Source organism: Triturus cristatus, chromosome 12, assembly GCF_964204655.1.
Source record: "Triturus cristatus chromosome 12, aTriCri1.1, whole genome shotgun sequence".
Taxonomy (NCBI): domain Eukaryota; kingdom Metazoa; phylum Chordata; class Amphibia; order Caudata; family Salamandridae; genus Triturus; species Triturus cristatus.
The window spans coordinates 141,470,864-141,492,740 of record NC_140595.1 but is presented as its reverse complement, the minus strand read 5'-3'; the positions used below and the strand labels follow the sequence as shown (position 1 = coordinate 141,492,740).

Sequence of the window (21,877 nt, the reverse complement as noted above, 5' to 3'; positions counted from 1 at the left end):
TACTACTCACTCTCTACTACTCACTTTCTACTACTCTCTACTACTCGCTCTCTACTACCCACTCTCTACTAATCAGTCTCTATTACTCACTCTCTACTACTCTCTCTACTACTCTCTACTACTCACTCTCTACTACTCTCTACTACTCACTCTCTACTACTCACTCTACTACTCACTCTCTACTACTCACTCTCTACTACTCTCTACTTCTCACTCTCTACTACTCTCTACTATTCACTCTCTACTCACTCTCTACTACTCTCTCTCTACTGCTCACTCTCTAATACTCACTCTCTACTACTCTCTACTGCTCACTCTCCACTTCACTCTCTACTACTCGCTCTCAACTACTCTCTACTACTCACTCTACTACTCACTCTCTACTACACTACTACTCTCTCTTACTCTCTCTACTTCTCACTCTCTACTACTCTCTCTACTACTCACTCTCTACTATTCTCTACTACTCACTCTACTACTCTCTACCACTCACTCTCTACTACTCACTCTCTTCTACTTTCTCTACTACTCTGTACTACTCACTCTGTACTACTCTCTCTCTACTACTCTCTCTCTACTACTCACTCTCTACTACTCTCTACTACTCTCTACTACTCACTCTCTACTACTCACTCTCTACTACTCTCTACTGCTCACTCTCCACTATTCACTCTCTACTACTCGCTCTCAACTACTCTCTACTACTCTCTCTAATACTCACTCTCTACTACTCTTTACTACTCACTCTCTACTACACACTCTCTACTACTTGCTCTCTACTACTCGCTCTCTACTACTCTCTAGTACTCACTCTCTACTACTCTCTACTGCTCACTCTACTACTCACTCTCTACTACTCTCTACTACTCACTCTCTACTACTCCACTACAATCTACTACTCACTCTCTACTACTCACTCTCTACTACTATCTACTACTCACTCTCTACTTCCCACTCTCTACTACTCACTCTCTACTACTCTCTACTACTCAATCTCTACTACTCTCTACTACTCACTCTCTACTACTCTCTCTACTACTCTCTACTACTCTCTACTACTCACTCTCTACTACTTACTCTACTACTCACTCTCTACTACTCACTCTACTACTCACTCCCTACTACTCACTTTCTACTACTCTCTACTACTCACTCTCTACTACTCTCTCTCTACTACTCTCTACTACTCACTCTACTACTCACTCTCTACTACTCTCTAATACTCTCTCTCTCTGCTACTCACTCTCTACTAATAAAAGCAAAGCTAAAAAGCCACCTAATTACAAACAGAATTGCTTTAACTTAAACGAGGGTGAGACCTATTGCATTTTCAATGCTTGTTTACTTTGGTTCCATCAAGAAGGCATTCAGATGTGTCACACATTTGCCATAAATTCAGAATGTTAGCACTCTAGTTGCTCATTAGATCACTGTAGTAAAGGTACTGCTCACCAGGGAAGTCTGCTGCTGGTATTGAAAGTGCATGTTTCAGTCTGCATGTCAGAATCTTTTAATGAAATAGAAGAGGATTTGAGAAGTCACTCAAAATGTGCCCTAATTTTCCTGCAGCACTAATCATACTTTCTATGGCAAAATGAACCCCCTCATTTTGTTCCTTTTTAAATTAAATGTTTTAAGAGTTGCCACTTTAGTCCAATCAAGATGGCTTCAGGTGTGCCGTACGTTTATCATAAGTAGGACTGTTAGCGCTCTAGTTGTTCTTTGGAACACTCTGGGAAGCTGCAGTAGAACACAAAGGAATCAACTGAAAGTCTCTGCCCTTGTTGGATGTACATGTTTTACTGAGAATGTCAGACTTCATTCTCACATGACTGAGAAAGATAATGTGAATTTACAGAAAATATGCTCTCAGTTTAGCTTATAGATCACCTTCCAAACATCTGTGGGAAAAGCATGAAAAATTGTTTTCTCTCAAACATGATTCATGATATCCCAGCAGAAGGCTTTTTCACATGGTAAAATCACATTAGAACATACCACAATTCCTAAAATGAGTTTGGTACCATCAACAAATGATTTATAATGTAACTAAAGTCTTAAATCCTATATTAACTGCAATGCTTTTTAATGAGGTGCTATCATGTATATCGGTCCAAAAGATGGCTGCCAACACTTGGATGAAGTGCTGACAGCCAATCAGATCTCATGATGAGATGTGTGGTTAGGCTCCGCCCAGATATATATGTGATTTTGATTTTGATTTTCTCAGGAACTACAGAACGGATTTACACCATTTAAGCAAAAGGCACGACTCTGAACCAAGGTCTACCTTTCTGCCAAATTTGGTGTAATTCCGTTCAGCAGTTTGGGCTGTAGCTGTGACTAAAGGTCCCTATGGAAAATTGCATGGGGAAAACACGTTTTGGGACCCCCCTTTTTTCTCGGCCCCCGCTACAAGAATCATTCCGAGACTTTCAGGAAAGAAGCGGACCGTAGCTGGCCAAAAGTTTTGAAAATTTCGCGAAGATTCGTCAATCGGCGCAAAAGTTATTCTAAATAGAATGATGTAATATGTGATGTCATCAGCAGTGCATTGTGGGATCGCGAGTTATAGTTACCTGAACTATCTATAACAGTGGAATTTCTATGGTTTTGTATGAGTGAAATGTTCAACTAACTATAATGTCCCTGAAACCTGTAGGGGCAGATTTACGTTTCCTGATGCATCCCTGCAAATCAGCAGGGATACGTCAGGAAAGATGCGTGACACAAGTTTACCCTTGCGCCACCACAGATGCATGGTGCAAGGATAAACAGATGCGTGTTGCATCTGCCGGCTTAAGGTTGGCGCAGTGCTGGAGTTGAGTCGCGGGCACAACGCAACTCCGGCACTGTTCCAACCTGGCCTATCCTCAACATGGTGCGTCACGCCTTACGCCTGCTTCAAGCAGGCGCAAGATTTTGACGCAGCGGTGTCGGAAAAGTGACTGAGTGAAATCTTGTAGATTTCACTCAGGCACTTTTCTGAGGCGTTCCTGAGACGTAACGCCCCCCCTGCGCCAGAACGCTCACATGAAACCTGAAGGTCCCTGGTGGCCAAGTAGCCCACCATGTACCTCCAGTAAGCGCCACAGAACTGCGTTGCAGAGAGGTTTTCTGAGGCCACGCCTCTTTTACACCACGCTGCAAACGCTGCTTCTGGTGCATTGCTGCTCAGAAGATAAAGTCCACTTGTGTCCTGAGGTCCTCAGGACACAAGAGGACCTCATTGCCCCACCAGCAGTGCACCAGAAGCCGCGTTTGCAGAGTGGTGTAAAAAGGGGCGTGGCCTCAGACCACCTCTCTGCAACGCCCCTTGAATCCTGAGGGTCCCTGGGGGCCAACTAGCCCACCAGGTACCTCCAGTAAGCGCCACAGAGCTGTGTTGCAGAGTGGTGTAAAAAGGGGGCATGGCTTTGGACCACCTCTCTACAACGCAGCTCCCTGCTGCATACTGGAGGTACCTGGTGGGATAGTTGGCCCCCAGGGACCCTCTGTATTCAAGGGGAATTAATTCCCCAACTTACAAAGTGCCAGGGGGCGTGTTTGCAGAGTGCTGCAGGAAGGGGGCGGGGCCTCCGGTGCCGTTTTCTTTTTTGTTTGTTTTTCAGAAGGGGGGCTGTGGGGCCCCCCTTCTTTTCCCCTTTTTCTGCCCTGGGGACCCTATCCTCCAGGGCCTGACCCGCTGCGTGGTAGCCCCTCCTGAGGCAATTTCGGCCCCGGGGACCCCATCCCCCGGGCATGGCCATATATTTATTTGTATTTTTTTAGTATTTTTAAGGAGGGGGGCTGTGTGGCCCCTCTTCTGAGGCCTCCATTAGCCCCGAGGACCCCATCCCCTGGGGCTCTGCCTCCTTTTTAAAAAATGTAAAAAAACATTATTGAGGGAGGGGGCCGCGTGGCCTCCCTCCTGGACCACTTCTTGCCCCGGGACGCAATTCCCCGGGGCCGGCCCTATCCGTTGGGGACTGTGGGGGGAGCCCCAATGCCACCACGGTCCCGCCGGCTGCCGCCTCCTGCGGGAGCCGGCATTGCTTTTCCACAAGGGGAGCTGCTGACATGCAGCTCCCTTGTGGAAAAGCAATCCTGCTTTGCTTCATTGAAGCGAGAGCAGGTTTCCCTGCTCTCGCTTCAATGAAGCAAAGCAGCGTTTGCAATGACAGGGCGGGAGCCACATGGCTCCCGCCCTGTCATTGCAAACAGCAGTGTCCCGGGGGTGGGCATCCCAGGACACTGCAGGAGCCGGCCCTGCAGGGTGACGGTCCCCAGGGCCATAAAGGGCTCCAGGAGGGGTGCCACACGGCCCCCCTCCCTTTGTCAAAATAGCCCCGGGGAGGTAGTGGTCCCCGGGGCTGGAGGTCCACTACGGCCCGAATTTAAATAAGTATGTGCCCCAGCGAGGTGGTGGTCCCCGGGGTGTGTGGGTGGGTTAGGACCCCCCACGCATTCATTTAGCAAGAAGCCCCAGGGAGGTGGCGGTCCAAGGGGATGCGGGGGCCCCCGCTATTATTTTTTAACAATGCCCCGGGACCTGGCCCACCCAGGGGCCTCATTCAAATGAAGCGCAGGAGGCCGTGCTTCAATTTTTTAAATAATTTCAGCGGGATTCATGAGCCCAACACGAATTCTGCCATAATTATAAACAAAATGTTTTTATGGGTGCTGGGGGTCCTTGTGGGACCCCCTGAGCAGGCCTAGGCGGTCAGGGTGTTTATACCCTGCCCCCTTTTCTTGATTTTATATTTGTTTTAATGTTTTCTTGTGACTCGGTTCTACCGAGTCACAAGATGGCTGCCAACACTTCCTGGTTTGGAGTTTTGGCAGCCAATCAGAGTGAAGCTTGGGCCTGGGAGGGTTTGCGAACCCTCCTCGGTGCTCAGATAGCATAACTTTCATTTTCAAATTTCTCAGGAACTACTGAACGGATTTACACCATTTAAAAAAAAGGGCTCTTTCTGAACCAAGGTCTACCTTTTCGCCAAATTTGGTGTAATTCCATTCTACTGTTCTGGCTGTATCTTTGTCTAAAGTTTCCTATGGAGGACAGATATCGAACCCATTCTTTTTCTAATTTCTCAGGAACTACTGAACGCATTTACACCATTTAAAAAAAAGGCTCTTTCTGAACCAAGACCTACCTTTTTGCCAAATTTGGTGTAATTCCGTTCAGCAGTTCGGGTTGTAGTTTTGTCTAAAGGTTCTTACGGAAATTAACATGGGGAAAGTACGTTTTGGGACCCCCTATTTTTTCAAGACAGAAGCTGACCGGAGCTGGCCACCTTTTTTAAAAAAAAATCACGAAGATTCAACTTCGGCGCTAAAGTTATTGGGAAAAGAAAAAACCCTTTTCCTATGGAAACTGGGTCCTAACTATAACTTCCTACTGGCAACCGCCAGTAGGTAATATATATTTATATATATATGGTTGTGTAATGTGTTTTGATGTTTTTATGGGACAAAATGACTGGTGTAAAATCCACAAATCCACATTTCACAGGGAACTGTGACATATTTAAAATGAATCACAGCTCATTGTGAGATATGTTCTTCGCCATCATAACTCCCAGACCACTCTGTACAGCGTTACCGTTTTCATAGGTAGTAGAAGGACAAAGTTATGTGGCAAAGTTGTACTATCTATGCGCAAGAAAAGGAAAATTATGCAGAATTATGCAGCACATTCTTTGGCACCCTTATTTTGATCCATTTGAACAAGAAACATCTGTAAAATATGTTGTAAGTTATGTGGCACATAACCCCACTGCCTTCCCACCTGTGTGCATCTCTCTCTTTATCTTTTACTTTTACCCTCACTTCAGACGCTGGGGGTGGGATTACTTGTATTACTGTAATGGTTGCTGGAGTAATTTCTAACTGACAGTGTGAATTGTTGCACTATTGCCTCTTACCTCCGGGCTACAATGCCAAATAACAGTCTTTGTGCATATTTTGGCTGTTTCTATTGACATGTAAGTGTTTTCTTTATGTTAATTTTCCAGAGGCGGAGTTTGTGAGTGCAGCCCTTTTACCAGCTAAAAACAAAGAAACGGAAGTGATCTATTTTTTTTTCAACGAAGCCAATAAGACGGCCGGGCTGGACAGTGTACCTTTCAAAGCCTGGCTGGGACGAGTGTGCAAGGTAGGGACAACTGACTTGGATATGGGGTAGGTGGCAATGATTGGGATAAATGTAGGAGATACAATACCATGAAAGGTATGTTAACGGAGATAGACTGTCTTCCATTACTTACCATTCTACCTTGTGAACTGATTAAAAGTTTGACTAAAACTGTTCAAAGTAAGAACAGTGGTCAGCTAGCATGCCGCGTGCCCATCCTTTGTGTGACCAGGTACTCAAGTCCAGAAGTGATTAAGATTGGACCATCAATATTGGTGACTAAGACCTAAGAGCTCTATGATTGGGGATACTGAAATGTCCATGAAGACATCTTTTCCATCGATTAGCTCCCTCCTGATTCAAAACACAACAAACAGATTACTAAGCAGAGCAGGTGATAGTAGGCAGAGAAAGCACTGGCCCAGGTCTGACTTCAAATGAACATGTGTCAAAGAACAGCTCGGCTGAATACTGCATCTCCTCTGGCTATTGTATCTATGTAGCAATGTTATACAAGGCATCCACTGCCCTGCTTTGTGTTGATACCTTTTAATCTACAGTATTTTTAGAAAACACTTGTTAAAACTGAACATAAAATTGATGTAGAATGTTCACGAGAAACGTACTACTAAGAAAAGCAAGACAGAGGCGCAGAAGAAGTAAGGTAAGGGGTTTTACAATAGGAAAAATAGTGACTTTGTTAAAACGAAGTATGCCACATAGACAGGTCATGTAGAAAAAGGGTATAGGTTTATTCTTCAAGATATATCATCAGTTACAGGAAGATGATACGTTCAATGCAATGCCCCACCGGGAGCAGCCACCTTGTTGCTCAGCTCCAACACGCCAACTGACTCCTGTCCAAGCACAAACACTCCCGGCATTCTGATGACCTCACCACTGGCTGAGCAGCTAGGCAGAGAACAACAATGGGGAGGATGCATTATATTAACAAGTAGATTACAACACTTTGCATTTAATCCAGATAAGAATGCATAATAATAAAGAAGTTAGAATTCTCATTAAAGTAAAGCTTCTCTTACAGAGGTCCAATTTGTTTGTGACATTGGTAAGGCAGAGGTGAGTGAAGTGGGTCATTGTGCGATTTCTTGTCATTCAAGCATGTATGATGCACCCTTTTATTCTTCTTCTTTTTGTAAAATTAGTCCCAACTGCTGTCAGTTGGCTTTTTCATTGAGCCCACTATGTAGGCCCCATGGATGTCCCATGTCATGTCTGACAAGAGAAACACAGTGAGAACGCCCGGGAAAAATGTTCAATACACTAGCGTCATTTCAAACAATTTTTGGCCTTTTGTGTTATATATTTTATGTGAATTTTCTGAAATTACGCTTGTATGACACATCAAGTCTGTTCAAGTAAAAATCTTAATGCAGAGCACGCGAAAAATGCGAGCAAACAGAATGCAATCGGATGTTGTTCGTGCACTTGTGTTTTTTGCACAATTTTTTTGTGTTGAGGACGCAGTTTCCACTAGAATATAATGCTAAACACCACATTAGGATTTTGAGTAATTTCATGTAATTTCCCCAAATTTCATGTAATTACACAAAAGGAAACTATTCAAATTTCTCATATAACTTGTAGCAAGGTTTTCTCCAACTTGTAAACTGTCAGGTGCAGATTTAGCCCTTCCTGGTCTACTTTAGCCATCTGGGGCTGTATTGTAGAAGTGCCCCGAGGGCGCAACGGGCGTTTGTGCCCACTTTGTGTGCCCCGGGACATTTTGGTATCATAGAAGGGGCCGCAGACGCTTGTGCGGCCCCTTCTGTTATACCAATAGCGCTAGCGCATGTAAAGTGCCAGCACTATCTGCAGGGGGCATTCCCTCATTTGAATGAGGGCATGTCCCATGCAAATGAGGAAATCCCTTTGCCTCTGCGCCTGTGTTCATATTACAGACACAAACACAGAGGCATAAGGAAGCTCAAAGGAGGCGCACTAACAGTGCGCCTTCTAAAAGGTGGCACACTGTCAGTACACCCCCTGGTGGCAGCCCTTTGCAGGGGGTAAAGGGGTTCCTATGGACCCCCAAATCTCCCCTTACAGGTGGGTGCAGTCACTAACTCTAATCCCCCTTCAAAGTGCAGGCTGGTTGCTGTAAAGCAGCCGCTCCGTTTTTCACATGAATGCGCTGCCCCAGGGCAATGAAGGAAAGTGCGCTGCATGTATAATGCAGCCCCAGGGTGGCAGAGGACTGAACCTCATTGAACAACACAGGCATAGGACTATCATATCATACACTTCCTCTGGGTGAATTTTCCTTGAGCTGCATAAGGGCCAATGTTCTACATTTTTGTTTCCAGGCAGATGAAGGAGCCAAGGCTGTCCTTGTGGACTCCTGGACGACATTTATCAAAGCCCGTCTGGTCTGCGGCAACATGTCCAACTCCCGGCGCTTCGAGAAGCTGATAGATGCCTACGTGCTCGTGGAGGGCAATGAAAATGGCGGAACGATGTACGGAATCTTTGCCAATGAATGGTGAGCTCGAGCTTGATCTTTCCCCTCAATGTTTCTGGTTCCTCTTGTCCTAGAGGGTCCTCGTGTCTTATATACCAGTCAAAGAAAAGCACCCCCACATGTGATGTGCAGTACCAGTGCTGCAGGTAGATATTGACAGCCATCAGCATTATAGTGGGTGAAGTCCAGCATCTCAGATACCAGGCAAAGGGCCATTGACTTAAAATATTCCATTCGGGGTCCCAGTAACTCAGATTTCTTTTGAACTGGAAGCTTTCAATATATCAGATATCTATGGACAGTACACACCCAATATTTCACACGGCAATAATATGGCATCTATTACATCAGCATGACTGCTGGATCGCAAGGTAAGTGTAGGTAGGTATAATAGATCAATATTTTTCGTTTTTAGGTTGACAATGTGAAGTTAAAAACAGGAAAAATACACTTATCCTGATGATCTAGTGGATGACTATGAAACTTGACAAAGTGTTATACGAAGCTGTGGCAGAAGTGTTTGCTCAAGGAGTTACTGGGCGGTATCTAAGTTTCAGATGCTAGTTCTGTATCTCATGAACCTATAAAGCAATTTCCTAACAAAAAGTTGTAGAAGGTCCCTGTACCTCACGGATCAATATATGTAGACAACTTTGTCTACATGTTTATATATTATATATATAAATATATTTTATATTTATATATATTAGAAAAGCAAAAAAAAACAATTGTTACAAAGTCTATGTAGTATTACAACACACATGTATTTGTCTGACCATTAATTACAATTACATGTATGTATATATTGGTGTATATATTGGGGATTAGTACTTTGCACCTAACATTTAATAAATGTAATGTGTTTTTGTGTGTGTGTAAGTATCTCTATACAATTAGTGTATCTCTATACATGTATATATTAATTTGTATTTTTTGCAGATATATATATATATATTCATTTTCTAATTCCACTTTCTGGCTTATCCCAAACCTTGCTGACTACTATTCTAACTAACAGGTTCAAGTGTTCACCGCTCCAGGTAACATCTCACATCTTCCCTTTACAAATCCACTTCTCTTAATCTAGCCCTTCCAAACCAATACGGAAAATGAATGTGATCTCAAGAGTACATACCTTACACACTTAGCACAACTCATCAACAGGGAAATGAAAAAAAGCCCTTTTACTATTTTACAAACTTCTTACCTCTAAAATTGGGTTCCAGAGTAGCATGCTACTCACTGCAAAGCACTTCAACAACCTGTCATTGGTTGTAAACGCTATATTGATAAATTAACAATTACAGTTCTTCTAAAATGTGGTAATGCAGGAGGGTCTGAGGGGTTGCATAGGACATTTAATATCTCAGTTACCTACTTAATCTCATAAAATTGCAATGGGTTCTGAGTGATGCACATACACTCTCAAGACTTATTCTTCGAAAAGCTTGCATTGCTGGTGCCATTATCTCTAATCCCTATTGAAGACTCACTGGCATAAAATATTGTTGTCCCGGGTTGATGGGGGAGAAGCTACATTTTATATCTTTGATACATTTTAAAGCCTCATTCACTTAAAAGGGTTGTTTACCAAAAATGTTGTAGTGTTGGTCCCAGTGTCTCATACTGTTTAAAGACTCATTTGAAAAGAATGATATAATGTGGGAAGTGTTGAGTGGTGAAAGGGGTGTTATAAGATCTCAGATACATGTCAAACACTCCGTCACTGAAAATATTGTAATGGCATCGCAGTCCCTCAAACGCCCGTTGAAGAGTTGTTCATAAAAAAATGTCTGCGCTAGGTTGCAGTATCTCAAACCTGCCCCAGACTTGTTTACTCATAATGTAGGCTGTTCTGGTGTGGGTTTTGGACACGTCACAGACTTTTACATGCAGATTATTGTACATAGGTTGCATTATCGGATATTAATTGAAGACTTGTTTGCCCAACTGTCGTGCGAAATGGATGATGGGTGTAGTATCTCAAATATCTCTACATCCATTTCACACAAAAACATGCAATGTTGGCCTCAATATTTCAAATACCTCTAGAACTCAATGGGACCCAATATTGGACTTTGAGTTCTGGGTAGTTGAAACCTAAAGCGGTCGTATTTTGAGCCCCACATGGCAAAAGTAATTTGAATGTTCAATTATTCGCCATTTTGTGCTTGGTTCACAGAAAATGTTATATTGAGTTCCTCATTATCACCCTTGTGCCTGGGTTGCATATATCATATATATGTCTTCAAATCTTGTTATATTGCTAATAATATTGCGACCTATTGAAGATGTAGCAGCCAGATTGCTAGTTCACCTTTTTTGGTTTTATGTAAGAGTGGCACTTGCCAGTCAGTATCACTTCCAATTTCCCAACAGATAATCTTACCTCAGTCTGTATATCAGTTAAAAGGGGCAGCTCCCTACTTACTTCTGCCCGCTTGTGGGGGCACTCAATAAATTTCCTCTGGAAGTGTCCAAGTTGCTGCAAGATATACTAGCACTTATGTTGAGAAGTTGACTACTTCCTAATAAACATCCCTTGACGTATTTGACTAAGCATTTTGCTCGATTTGTTGAGGATCTAAGCGGAGGAGTCTGCATTACCAACCGTTGGCTTACCTGTTATTTACTTGGCGCCCTACCACCACTCGGCGCACCCGCTTCGCGGGTGCCCCTTCGCCCGTCCCGAGGAGAGGACCGTAATTGACGCTTGGGAGGAGTCCTGAGGAGATATAGCGGCATCAGGCGCGTGGTTGCAGCGGGGCTGCGAGCGTGCGGGGACTTCATTTCCCAGAAGTCCCTGCCAGACCGACGACGAGCTTCCGGTCCGCTCTCCCTGCTGCACCGCCCCCCGCCCTCCTGAGGCTTTAAAACACCTGATTGCCGTGAAACAAGCGGGACATTTTGCTCGATTTGTTGAGGATCTAAGCGGAGGAGTCTGCATTACCAACCGTTGGCTTACCTGTTATTTACTTGGCGCCCTACCACCACTCGGCGCACCCGCTTCGCGGGTGCCCCTTCGCCCGTCCCGAGGAGAGGACCGTAATTGACGCTTGGGAGGAGTCCTGAGGAGATATAGCGGCATCAGGCGCGTGGTTGCAGCGGGGCTGCGAGCGTGCGGGGACTTCATTTCCCAGAAGTCCCTGCCAGACCGACGACGAGCTTCCGGTCCGCTCTCCCTGCTGCACCGCCCCCCGCCCTCCTGAGGCTTTAAAACACCTGATTGCCGTGAAACAAGCGGGACATTTTGCTCGATTTGTTGAGGATCTAAGCGGAGGAGTCTGCATTACCAACCGTTGGCTTACCTGTTATTTACTTGGCGCCCTACCACCACTCGGCGCACCCGCTTCGCGGGTGCCCCTTCGCCCGTCCCGAGGAGAGGACCGTAATTGACGCTTGGGAGGAGTCCTGAGGAGATATAGCGGCATCAGGCGCGTGGTTGCAGCGGGGCTGCGAGCGTGCGGGGACTTCATTTCCCAGAAGTCCCTGCCAGACCGACGACGAGCTTCCGGTCCGCTCTCCCTGCTGCACCGCCCCCCGCCCTCCTGAGGCTTTAAAACAACATTTTACTCCCGCAGCGCGGGACGCAGCCCGGGCTAAGACTGGGCAAAGACAGGGCCGTTTGAGGCCGTTCGTGGTCGGTCGTGGTCGGGGCGGGCCACCTCCCTTAAACTTGCAGCCATATATGAACTATATATATTTTGCTGGCGCAGTGAGTATAATCGCATTTGCTGTCTGGTGAACCGTTTTACAGCATTGGTGGCCTATATCTTGCCCTTAACAAATGAAATGAGTTCTGGACATTTCTAGTCAATTTAATTTTCTTGTAACCATTGGAGGTTTATCCGTTTACCACCTTCTGAGTTTGTTTGTTTGTTTGCTCTTTCCCTAAACCATGACCTCTTTAAGGTCTGGCAGGAAGGTGGCCCGGGGCAGTATAGGGGGTCAAATAACAGGGACCCTAGACAACTTTATTACCAGAGCTGCTCGTGTTCTTGAACACGAGATTATATTAACAGAAAAAAGATTGTCCCTGGAACTATCTGCTAAAAGATCATCCCTTGGCAACATCATGACAGCGGTTTCGCCTGACAATAGCCAGCCCCAACCTCCTTCTAATATGTCAGGTAATACCTCAAGTGTACCTCCAGTCACTGTTGATTTTTGCCCGCTGGTGGACTTTCAAGAGACAATTAGTACCCCAGTTACTAGCGGCAACCTAACCATCGATGGCACTTGTATCCAACAGTCCACCTTCAACCAGCCATCTACTGGAGCGACGACTCAGGTCCACAAGCCCAGGTACATTTCGAGTAAAAGGAAACGTACGGGAGCCCCTCCCAAGGGGAAACGTGTTAAAACCTCTAAAGTGTCTAACCCCCATAAATCTGTAACTACCTGCGAAGCTCCCAACCCTACCACGCCTGCTAGTTCCCAGTTGGCATCCGATAGCTCAAAGTCCCTGCACCCTCCCTCTGTTCAACCCAATGTAGACTCTTTTACCTCCGACTTTCTCAAGCCTGTAGAGAAGTTATTTAAATCACTACTCCTCCCACTATTAGAGCGAGTCACTCGTCTCGCTACGTCGCTTGGGAAGTTAGAGGGTATGGTATCAGCCAATATGTCCTTACTGGAAAAGATTGCAGTGTCTTCTACCGATCATGTAACCTCTTCTAACTTAGACATTGCTGACAAATCTAGGCTTGCTTCCACGGCCATTACATCTTTGGATGGAGCTTTACCTAATAACCCGGCTCTTAATGTCCAGGTGGTGGATGTTCCTCGTCCCCAGGCCCATATTGAGGTCCCGAGAGAAACAGATTGCCACACCAACACCGCCATCAATTCTAACATTATCTCTACCAGTAAGCCCAACTTAGAGGAAGTTGATTCCCCCCACAATTTTCCATCTATTAATCTTCCACCCGAGTCCCAGCCTTACACTGTCATAATGGTGGGTGTTCCTCGGCTCCCTCAGACAAAGTCCGAGTGTCATAGTGAGCTGAAGAACAAAGTCTCACACTGGTTAAATACCAACAGGCCTTTACCAGCTGGTCTAGGGGCTGAAATAATGACTGTTCGTAGGGTATGTTGGTTGGGCAGTAGTGTTAAACAGGTGGAGGGTGATTGTGTGATTATTAACTTCCGTGACCCCAGGGCTGTTAGGCATATATGTTCCTTTCCCAATATTTTGAGAGGGTCCGGCATATCCACAGTGGACTTGTCATACTTTTATCCCCAAAAACCCTCTGCCACAATACGTGACATGTCTTTTGCTTGGGAAAGGGTTAATAGGACTTCCCACCGTCTGATAAGGCCGGATTTTCATCTCCCACTGTCAAATTTTTATGCACCCCTGAATTCATTAGATGGGGTTGATTGACAGTTATCTTATCAGGAAAATTCTAGTATTTCGTGGGAAGGCTGCCTTGGCCCAGTTAACTTAGTGCACAAGGGGAATGGTGGCTCTCGGGGTGGTCAAGCTGGTTTGGTTACTTTCTTTCCCAGCACCCCGCCTCCTCAACCAATTAGTTTATTTTCCCCTCTCATTGATTCTCGTCTACCCGATAGTGAGACTAGGGGCCCCATTAATATTGTATCAACCCCAGTCACTAATGGTCCCGTCTCCGCAGCACTATGTGCCATGCCATCTAGTTCCATGCCTTTGACCCTGGTCTCGTGGAATGTTGCGGGCCTTAGTAGTAGGGTAACTTCTGAAGAATGGGTAGGCTGGGTAAACACCCACGACATCCTGGTTTTCCAAGAAACCTGGGCGGTGGATCCGATCTATCTTTCTGGGTTTGTAAACTTTTTTAAGGGGGCCATTCGTGGCACCAGGGGCCGTCCGTCCGGCGGGCTCTGTATATGGGTTAAGCAATCCCTTGGGTATTCACTCAAGGAATTAGCTATTGACAGCCCCGACATATTAATTATCTCCTTGCAACATAACAACGATCCCGCAGTTTTAATTATAAATGTTTATAACAGAGGCCTCCCTGGTGGACGTGGTACTAACACCTTTTTATTATTAGATGGGTTTCTGGACACCATCAATATTTACACCAATGTCTATATTGTGGGCGATCTAAATTGTTGTTTCGAACCCCTGCTTTCTACTCTTGACCCACTAACTGGGGAAGTGGATGCGATTTTTAATATTCCCCCTCTTGATCTCCCTCCTATCAAGAGGTGGACTGAGTCTGCCACCCAGTGGATGGGATTATGTATGGAGCGGGGATTTAGGGCCGCAAATGGGAGGACCACCTCCGATAAGGGTGGAAAGATGACTTTCTCAGATGGCCGACGTTGTAACAGCAGAATTGATTATGCCCTTGTTAAAATCGAGTTCTGGTCCACACTAAGTGACATGGCGGTATTAGACCGTCCAGAGAGTGACCACAACCCGTTGGTCTTAAGTCTTTTATTTTGCCCAGCACATAGATCCAAACCCACCGAAATAGCGACCGCGGAAGCCGTTTTAACTAATGATCGACGGCGCGTACGCTGGGACAAGGTTGCAATTGATGTTGAATTATTGTCAGTGATTAGCTCCAAGGTATCCGGTGCTCTGGTTGATTTACAGTCTCTCCAGAGTATCGAGGATGTTGTTGGTAAAACCACACGTGTTCATGACCGTCTTTTCACTGGCCTCAAATCTCTTTTCTCTAAGCCCTGTAAGGCTAAGAAATCTGCCACTTTAAAGCCATTATCCTGGTATAACAAAGAGTGCCGCGAATCTTTTAGCAATTTAAAATCTGCTATTGCTATCAACGATCCAGTTAATACCAGACTGGCTAGGAAAATCTACAATAAGGCTAAAGCCAAGGCCAAACAAGAGTGGGACAACGATCACTGGAATAATCTTTTGGCTGCCAGCAAACACCGGAATCTAACCCTCTTCTGGCATACTGTCAAGTGGGGTAACTCCCAGAACAGTCAGGTTCCGACCAATCATGTCCCTCCGGACGCCTGGGTGACTCATTTTGAATCCCAGTTCTCGGTTTCCCCACTGGTTGAGGGTTTTGCTCCAGCCATAACCAGGGATCTTCCCCTCTACTCGACTTTGACTTTTGACAGTGTCGATGTTGAAAAGGCCTTAAGTAAGATTCCAAGTGGTAAGGCGCCTGGTATGGATTGTGTACCTACGGATCTTTTTAAATCTGACCTAGGGAATTGGGTGCCTTATATTGCATACCTTGCCAACGCTGTAGCCAGAGGGGCCGATATTCCTGACTCCTGGGGGGGGGCTGAGATCCTCCCCATCTTTAAAAAAGGTGATCGCTCATGCCCGGGGAACTACCGCCCAATCAGCCTTATTGACTCGGTCCAAAAAATTATCGCTAGAATGATCTTGGCACGAATTCAGGCTTGGATTGAGCAGGAGGATATCATCTCTCCCCTCCAAGCTGGCTTCAGACCGTGTACCAGTACCATCGACCAGGCATTTAAATTCCAACTAATTGTCTGGAAAACGGTCTATCTGTGTGGCGGTACTTTATATGCTGCCTTTGTAGACCTTCGGTCAGCATTTGACCTAGTCAATAGGACGAAACTCTGGAGCGTATTGGCTGAGCTAGGGCTTCCTCCCGATCTCCTGAATATCATCATTAGGCTCCATGACAACAACTTTGCACAAGTTCGCTGGGGGAAACAGGGCCAGGTTACTGACCGGTTCAGGGTCAATCGGGGTGTCAGGCAGGGGTGCGTCCTTGCTCCTACCTTGTTTCTATTGTTTATTAATAGTGTTGTTAAGTATTATTCTAACACATCGACGGTCGCCCCAACGTTGGGAGGTACTAAAATACCACTCCTTATGTTTGCCGATGACACCCTTCTTCTTTCCCAGACCCTGTCTGGATTACAGGTGGCACTCAACGTCTTTACGAAATTCTGCTTTGATTTTGATCTGTCTGTCAATGTGTCCAAAACCAAATACATGGTTTTTAATAAAGGGAGAGGTATAAAGGGCTATGTCTGTATGGACAAAGCCTTGTTGGAACGCACTAATGTTATGACCTATTTAGGGGTAGTTTTTGAAAACAAGTTGGATTGGAGGCCGCAAATTGATGTTTTATCCCTAAAATTTGCCCAGCTTTCTGGTTGCCTAGTTAAAGAACATAAGCAATCCCAGTCGAGAATGATAGGTCCCCCCATTAAAATCTTCAATGTAAGGATCAACTCGGCGATCCTTTACGGCGCTGAACTTTGGGGTTTTGCAGATCTTTCTCTTCTGGTTAAAGCGCAATATAAATTTCTCAGATTGCTCACGGGGCTTCCTTGTTCTACCCCTGTCAAACCCCTCCTGTTGGACCTTGGTTGTCACTCGTTTGAAGATATTGCAAGGTTCAAACCATTGGCTTTCTGGAGGCGTTTATGGACAGTCCCTGAGTTGGACCTTTATGCTAAGGCCTTTCTCGATGTGCGATCCATCTTGGGGGCTGGCAACATTCCCTGGTTCAAACAGACTAAACAACTCCTGGAATCTATGGGGTTGGGCAATTTATGGTCTGATCCAGCCAATAACCCCTTTCCCTCTAAGAAAGATTTTAAGAGCCTTTATTGGTCAATGGTACAGCAGAAACATTTTAACTCAGCTACTGCAGAGTCCTTGTCAGGAAGGTTCCTAGCCCAAAAAAAAATTCCACTCCTCGAAGCTTACTGGGACACCATCACCAGACCTTGTGACAGGAAACTATACCACCAATTTAGGGTAGGCACACTTCCGACCAACTCTTTCACCAAAAAATGGAAGGGCATGACCAGCGACTCCTGCAAAAGTTGTTTTGATTGTATAGATTCTGTCGGACATATCTTTTTTGTTTGTCCTGCCTACGCTGCACCCCGAGCTAAATGGCTCAAACCATTATGTCAAACTTTGGGCACCAGACGAGGGTCTGAAGCACTTGAAATGCTGAGATTTGAGCCTAGCGAATATGTTGCTATTGCTGTTGCCAAATTCTTGGCTTGGGTTTGGTTTATTAGAACCAAGAGGCATTAGGGTACTGAAATATTTTTATGTATTCTGCTCATGTTTTTCTTTTTAAACTATGTACTTTTAAAACTATGTATTTTTTTATGTATTGTAATTGTCTTTCATGATGTAATACATCGATAATAAAGACTAACGACGACTAAGCATTATTGAAATGATGGTATATCAAAATCCAGTCTCTTCAAATGGGTTGGTTAATTCTGAGGACAAGAGACTTGTGGTTTGCAGGGCAACTGATAACAGTGAAATCCACATTAAATATGTATTGTACTATTTCATCTAGACCAGTTAGCCTGAACTCTTGTATGGCAGTGTTTTGCCGTGGTATGTGAATGTTCGACGCTTTCTTGTAAAGACGCGTGTGTAACATACTATGAGCTACTTACACACATAGGATCACCTTAGTTTGGCACATCTGTGTCGGGGGAGGGAGCAGAGAGAAAGCCTTTTCCAGGGATACACTCTCCTTGAGTAAGTACACAAAACACAGGTTTTTATTTATAGCCCTATGTATCTCCAAATTAAGCATAAGGGTTGAGCAGTTATATCAGGAACCCTTTTTTGTTTGTTTTTAAAAGCCTCATCCACTCCATTAGTGGTATGCTTCATCAATACTGTGATCTATTGCAGAGTTATGTCTTTCCATTTACTGATCTCCATGTTTAACCCGCAGGGGCGCTACTGCTGTATGTATGTATTCAATGGCAAGAATCACTCAGGCTTTCACAGCCTCAAAGTTGAAGGGTTTCACTGGCTCAGTGTCGCCAAACGTACCTGGCAAGGTAAGAGAAGAGATGCCTATATGTATACCTGTACAGCAAAAAAACCAAAAACAAATTCTTGACCAGTTAGGAAATGCCCATCATGCATAGCTGTTAGAAATGCTCAATGCACAACCAAGAGGATATGAAACATGCACACCATTACAATCAACAAATGACCAAAACTCCCAAACACATGCATGTCCTCTTGAGAGATGGCCAACATACACACACACACCTATGCAATCATGAAATTACCCACACACACACACATGATCTAATAAAGAAACCAGAAAAATGTATTTGTACAGAAAAGGAATCTCCAATAAAATACACAGACCTGGCAAGAGATGCCAATTATTCCCATCAGCCCAAGCAAGGCATGCCAAAACATACACAAACACTGCCAAATAAGATACAATATACCGGTACAACGTACAAGCAAGAAATGCCTAATGCACCCCATAACACACCCATAGTCAGAGATACATACATACCTGTACTTACTTGACATACATACTGGTACAAGCACCAAATGGTCAGCCCACACACACCTGGGCAGGAAAACAATATCAAACATGTCTACTGGTACAGGAAAGAGATGCGAAGCACAAACACCCGGCCAGGCAAGAGACGCCTGTCATGGATGCCTGTCCAAACAGAGAATACTAAAACACACACATTAAGAGACACACACATAAGCATGGCCATTTGAGAGATGCCCAACATACACACCTCTAGCAGCTAACACGAGGGGCAGTGGGACCAAGGTGCTCCTAAGCTCAGTCTCACTCAATTGTTGACTATTTATCTTTGGCTCTCCTCTGTCTGCTTGTCTGATGGCAAAAGGTCATAAATAACCCCGTATAGAAAAAAAATATGGTAAGCTGAGGTGTGTGGGCAATGGCGGCCACACAGAGTGACAGCAAAAGGGACTAAGAGCCTGATAGAGAATTTGGAGGACAGGGTATTATGTCGCAAATGTGATGGCACTGTAAGTCAAACCTTCGGTCAGTTCTGAGTTGGGAGGACCATCAGCATTTTTGATGGTGTACCTCTGCTGGCTTTACTATCCAAAAGACTAACTCCAACGGACCAACAGGGTTGGTCCATTAAAAAAAGCCATCAGACTGCCCATTCTATTTGGACCAGGTGGTCTGTTTGCTTGTTTTCTGTCTCTGACTGCCTGAAAAACCTGGCAGTCACGGACAGGCAAAAAAATATTGCACCCCCACCCTGTCCAGGAAAAAAAACTCCCTGGGTGTGGGGTGATCTTTTATTTGTTTTTCAAAAACAAACTCCCACTTTGGTAGCTTGGCTTTGCAAAAAGAAAAAGTTTGGTGGATGGCCATCAAGGCAGACTGCAGCCATTCAGCAAAGTTTGTACCTTCTGAGGAACCACGGTGACTGTGGTTCCACTGAAGGTACAGAGATAACTGCTGGGCCAACAGTGGTTTCTACGTTAGGCGAGCAGTGGTCCATCGGGGTGGCAGACGTAATGTTCTTTGCCACCATGACTGTTGTACTACTGCCAGCCAAACTCAAAACCGAGTCCAAAGAAACAATGCAGATGGAGAGAAAAGGGCAGACAGAGGTAGGAGAGAGAAAAGTAAGAAAAGGTGAGGTTGGGAAAAGGAAAGAAAGATGGGAAGAAAAATGATGAGAAGTAAAGTGTGAATGTTAAAGCAGGAAAAGATGGATAAATAATGAAAAGAAGTAGGGAAAGAATGGTGGAAAGAAGGAAGAATTAATGGGAAGGAGGTAGGATTAAAGGAAGAAAGCATAGAATAACACAAGGAGGAAGGAAGGATGGAGGGAAGAAAGTAAGGGTAAAAGGAAGGCAGAAATAGCAAGCGGATGAAGACTAGCTAGATGAAAATATGGTCAGCACACATACTTCTCCAGAAAATAGATTTCCATTATATTCACTCCTTCAGCTGCAAATTAGCTAGGCAGTGGCAATGTCACTGAGTGGCATTTTATACAAGTTTTAAAAAAATGTGTTCCAAATAATGAATGTCTATCACAATACTGAGTGACGAAACATCGCCTTGCATTAATATTGTATCTAGAATATCGACTACAGCAATATTGTGATGGTAAGTATATGTAAGATAGTACAGATTTACTAGTCTTATCTATACACCTGCAAACTCTGAACCGAGGTTTATTGTCAAGGTGCATTGTATGGAGTTTGGAATAGTAAATATGCACACACGTACATACTTAACTTCACAATGTTGTGGTAATCGATAATCTGCTACCCATATTTTGTCATGATGGTGTTTAAAACTCTGTCGTGTGTAAGAACACAAAAATAATGAATTATATTCCCAGCAACTTACAGCTGGCGGTATCCGTCAATGCGAAACAGTGTCCAAGGACTATAGCATAAAAAACATGTGGGAAAGCTCCCTGCTCGCGTTATTCCCCATTACTTACCACTGACGTCTTGAGTAAATACAGCTTGGTACTCAGTGCTAATATTATTTGCTTGGGTTATGTGTGCACCTGTTATGATCTCATGCGTTTAAGTGACACCACAAAAGTAGCAAAAAAAGAGAGCGGCCACTAAGGATAGAAAGGCAAACAAAAGCAGTTCAGGAGAAAGTTGAGACTTGAAGTGTAGAGGGTCTCACCAGTGAGACCTCGGGGGGTGTCTCTTTGAGCATTGGAGGCAAGGTACTGTTAGGAACCTACACCCTTAGAATTAAAGACTGGGAGGTAGTAATAGGGCACGTGTCGCAAGCGTCACAGGGAACTATGCGCAGAGCCAAGAAAGGAGAAGAAAACATGGAACTCTCATGGACCAGGCATGAAAAAAAAGCATTTCAAAGGAGCAGTAGGGGAGTGGCATTGAAGGGAGACGTAAAAAGGGAAAATAACGAGGAATCAACCGATGACGTGTTGCAGTGAATAAAGGGGGAGCAAATAAGACAACAAAAAAGTATATTTTCTACCAGTGCTCTGAGTGGCCAGGGACTGCCAGGGTTCAGACTTGGCAAAGGCAAAAACAAAAATGGGCCCTCGGGGGCCATCTATTTCTGTTGCTAATATATAAAGAAGGACTATTGTACCTGTGCGCGTATCACTTCCTGGAACGACAATGCGGGACCATCGAAGTCCACTTTATAACAGCAGGACAAACCACCACAGCAGACACTGCCCTTTACCATTGTGTCCCAGTCCAAATACTATTCCAATTCAAATGAAGAACCGAGATACCCCTTGTGTACATTGCCCAAGGACAGAAACAGCAACAGTCAAGGTGCCATTTACTTCTAAATTTAGTTTATCAATGGTTTTAAATGTTATATCCTGGACTAATGGTGCAGTATGAACTGTTAAATAAATCTCTTATCACCTGCAAATCTAATGCTGGTTATTCTTTGTCTAGTAAATCTGTATTTATGAATTTGTAAAGCACAGGATTCTATTTCAAATGCATCAAACTGCTCCTTTAGTTACACGGGACTTTCCTCTGGGGGGGCTCAGGATGCATCTTAGGGCACACTCCTCCT

The 21,877-nt window shown here is 44.7% G+C and overlaps 1 protein-coding gene and 1 long non-coding RNA gene across 2 annotated transcripts in view; one reads left to right on the top strand and one right to left on the bottom strand.

Annotated features, from left to right (window-relative positions):
• The window catches only part of LOC146772914 (uncharacterized), a 190,148-nt gene that overhangs the window by 20,085 nt on the left and 148,186 nt on the right, over nt 1–21,877 (bottom strand). The window lies entirely within an intron of this gene.
• The window catches only part of LOC146772915 (semaphorin-7A-like), a 295,594-nt gene that overhangs the window by 220,995 nt on the left and 52,722 nt on the right, over nt 1–21,877 (top strand). The window contains exons 7-9 of the mRNA XM_085639536.1: nt 6,000–6,139; nt 8,446–8,621; nt 18,269–18,377. Coding sequence (XP_085495662.1) covers nt 6,000–6,139; nt 8,446–8,621; nt 18,269–18,377 — 425 coding nt within the window. The remainder of the gene's footprint in view (nt 1–5,999; nt 6,140–8,445; nt 8,622–18,268; nt 18,378–21,877) is intronic.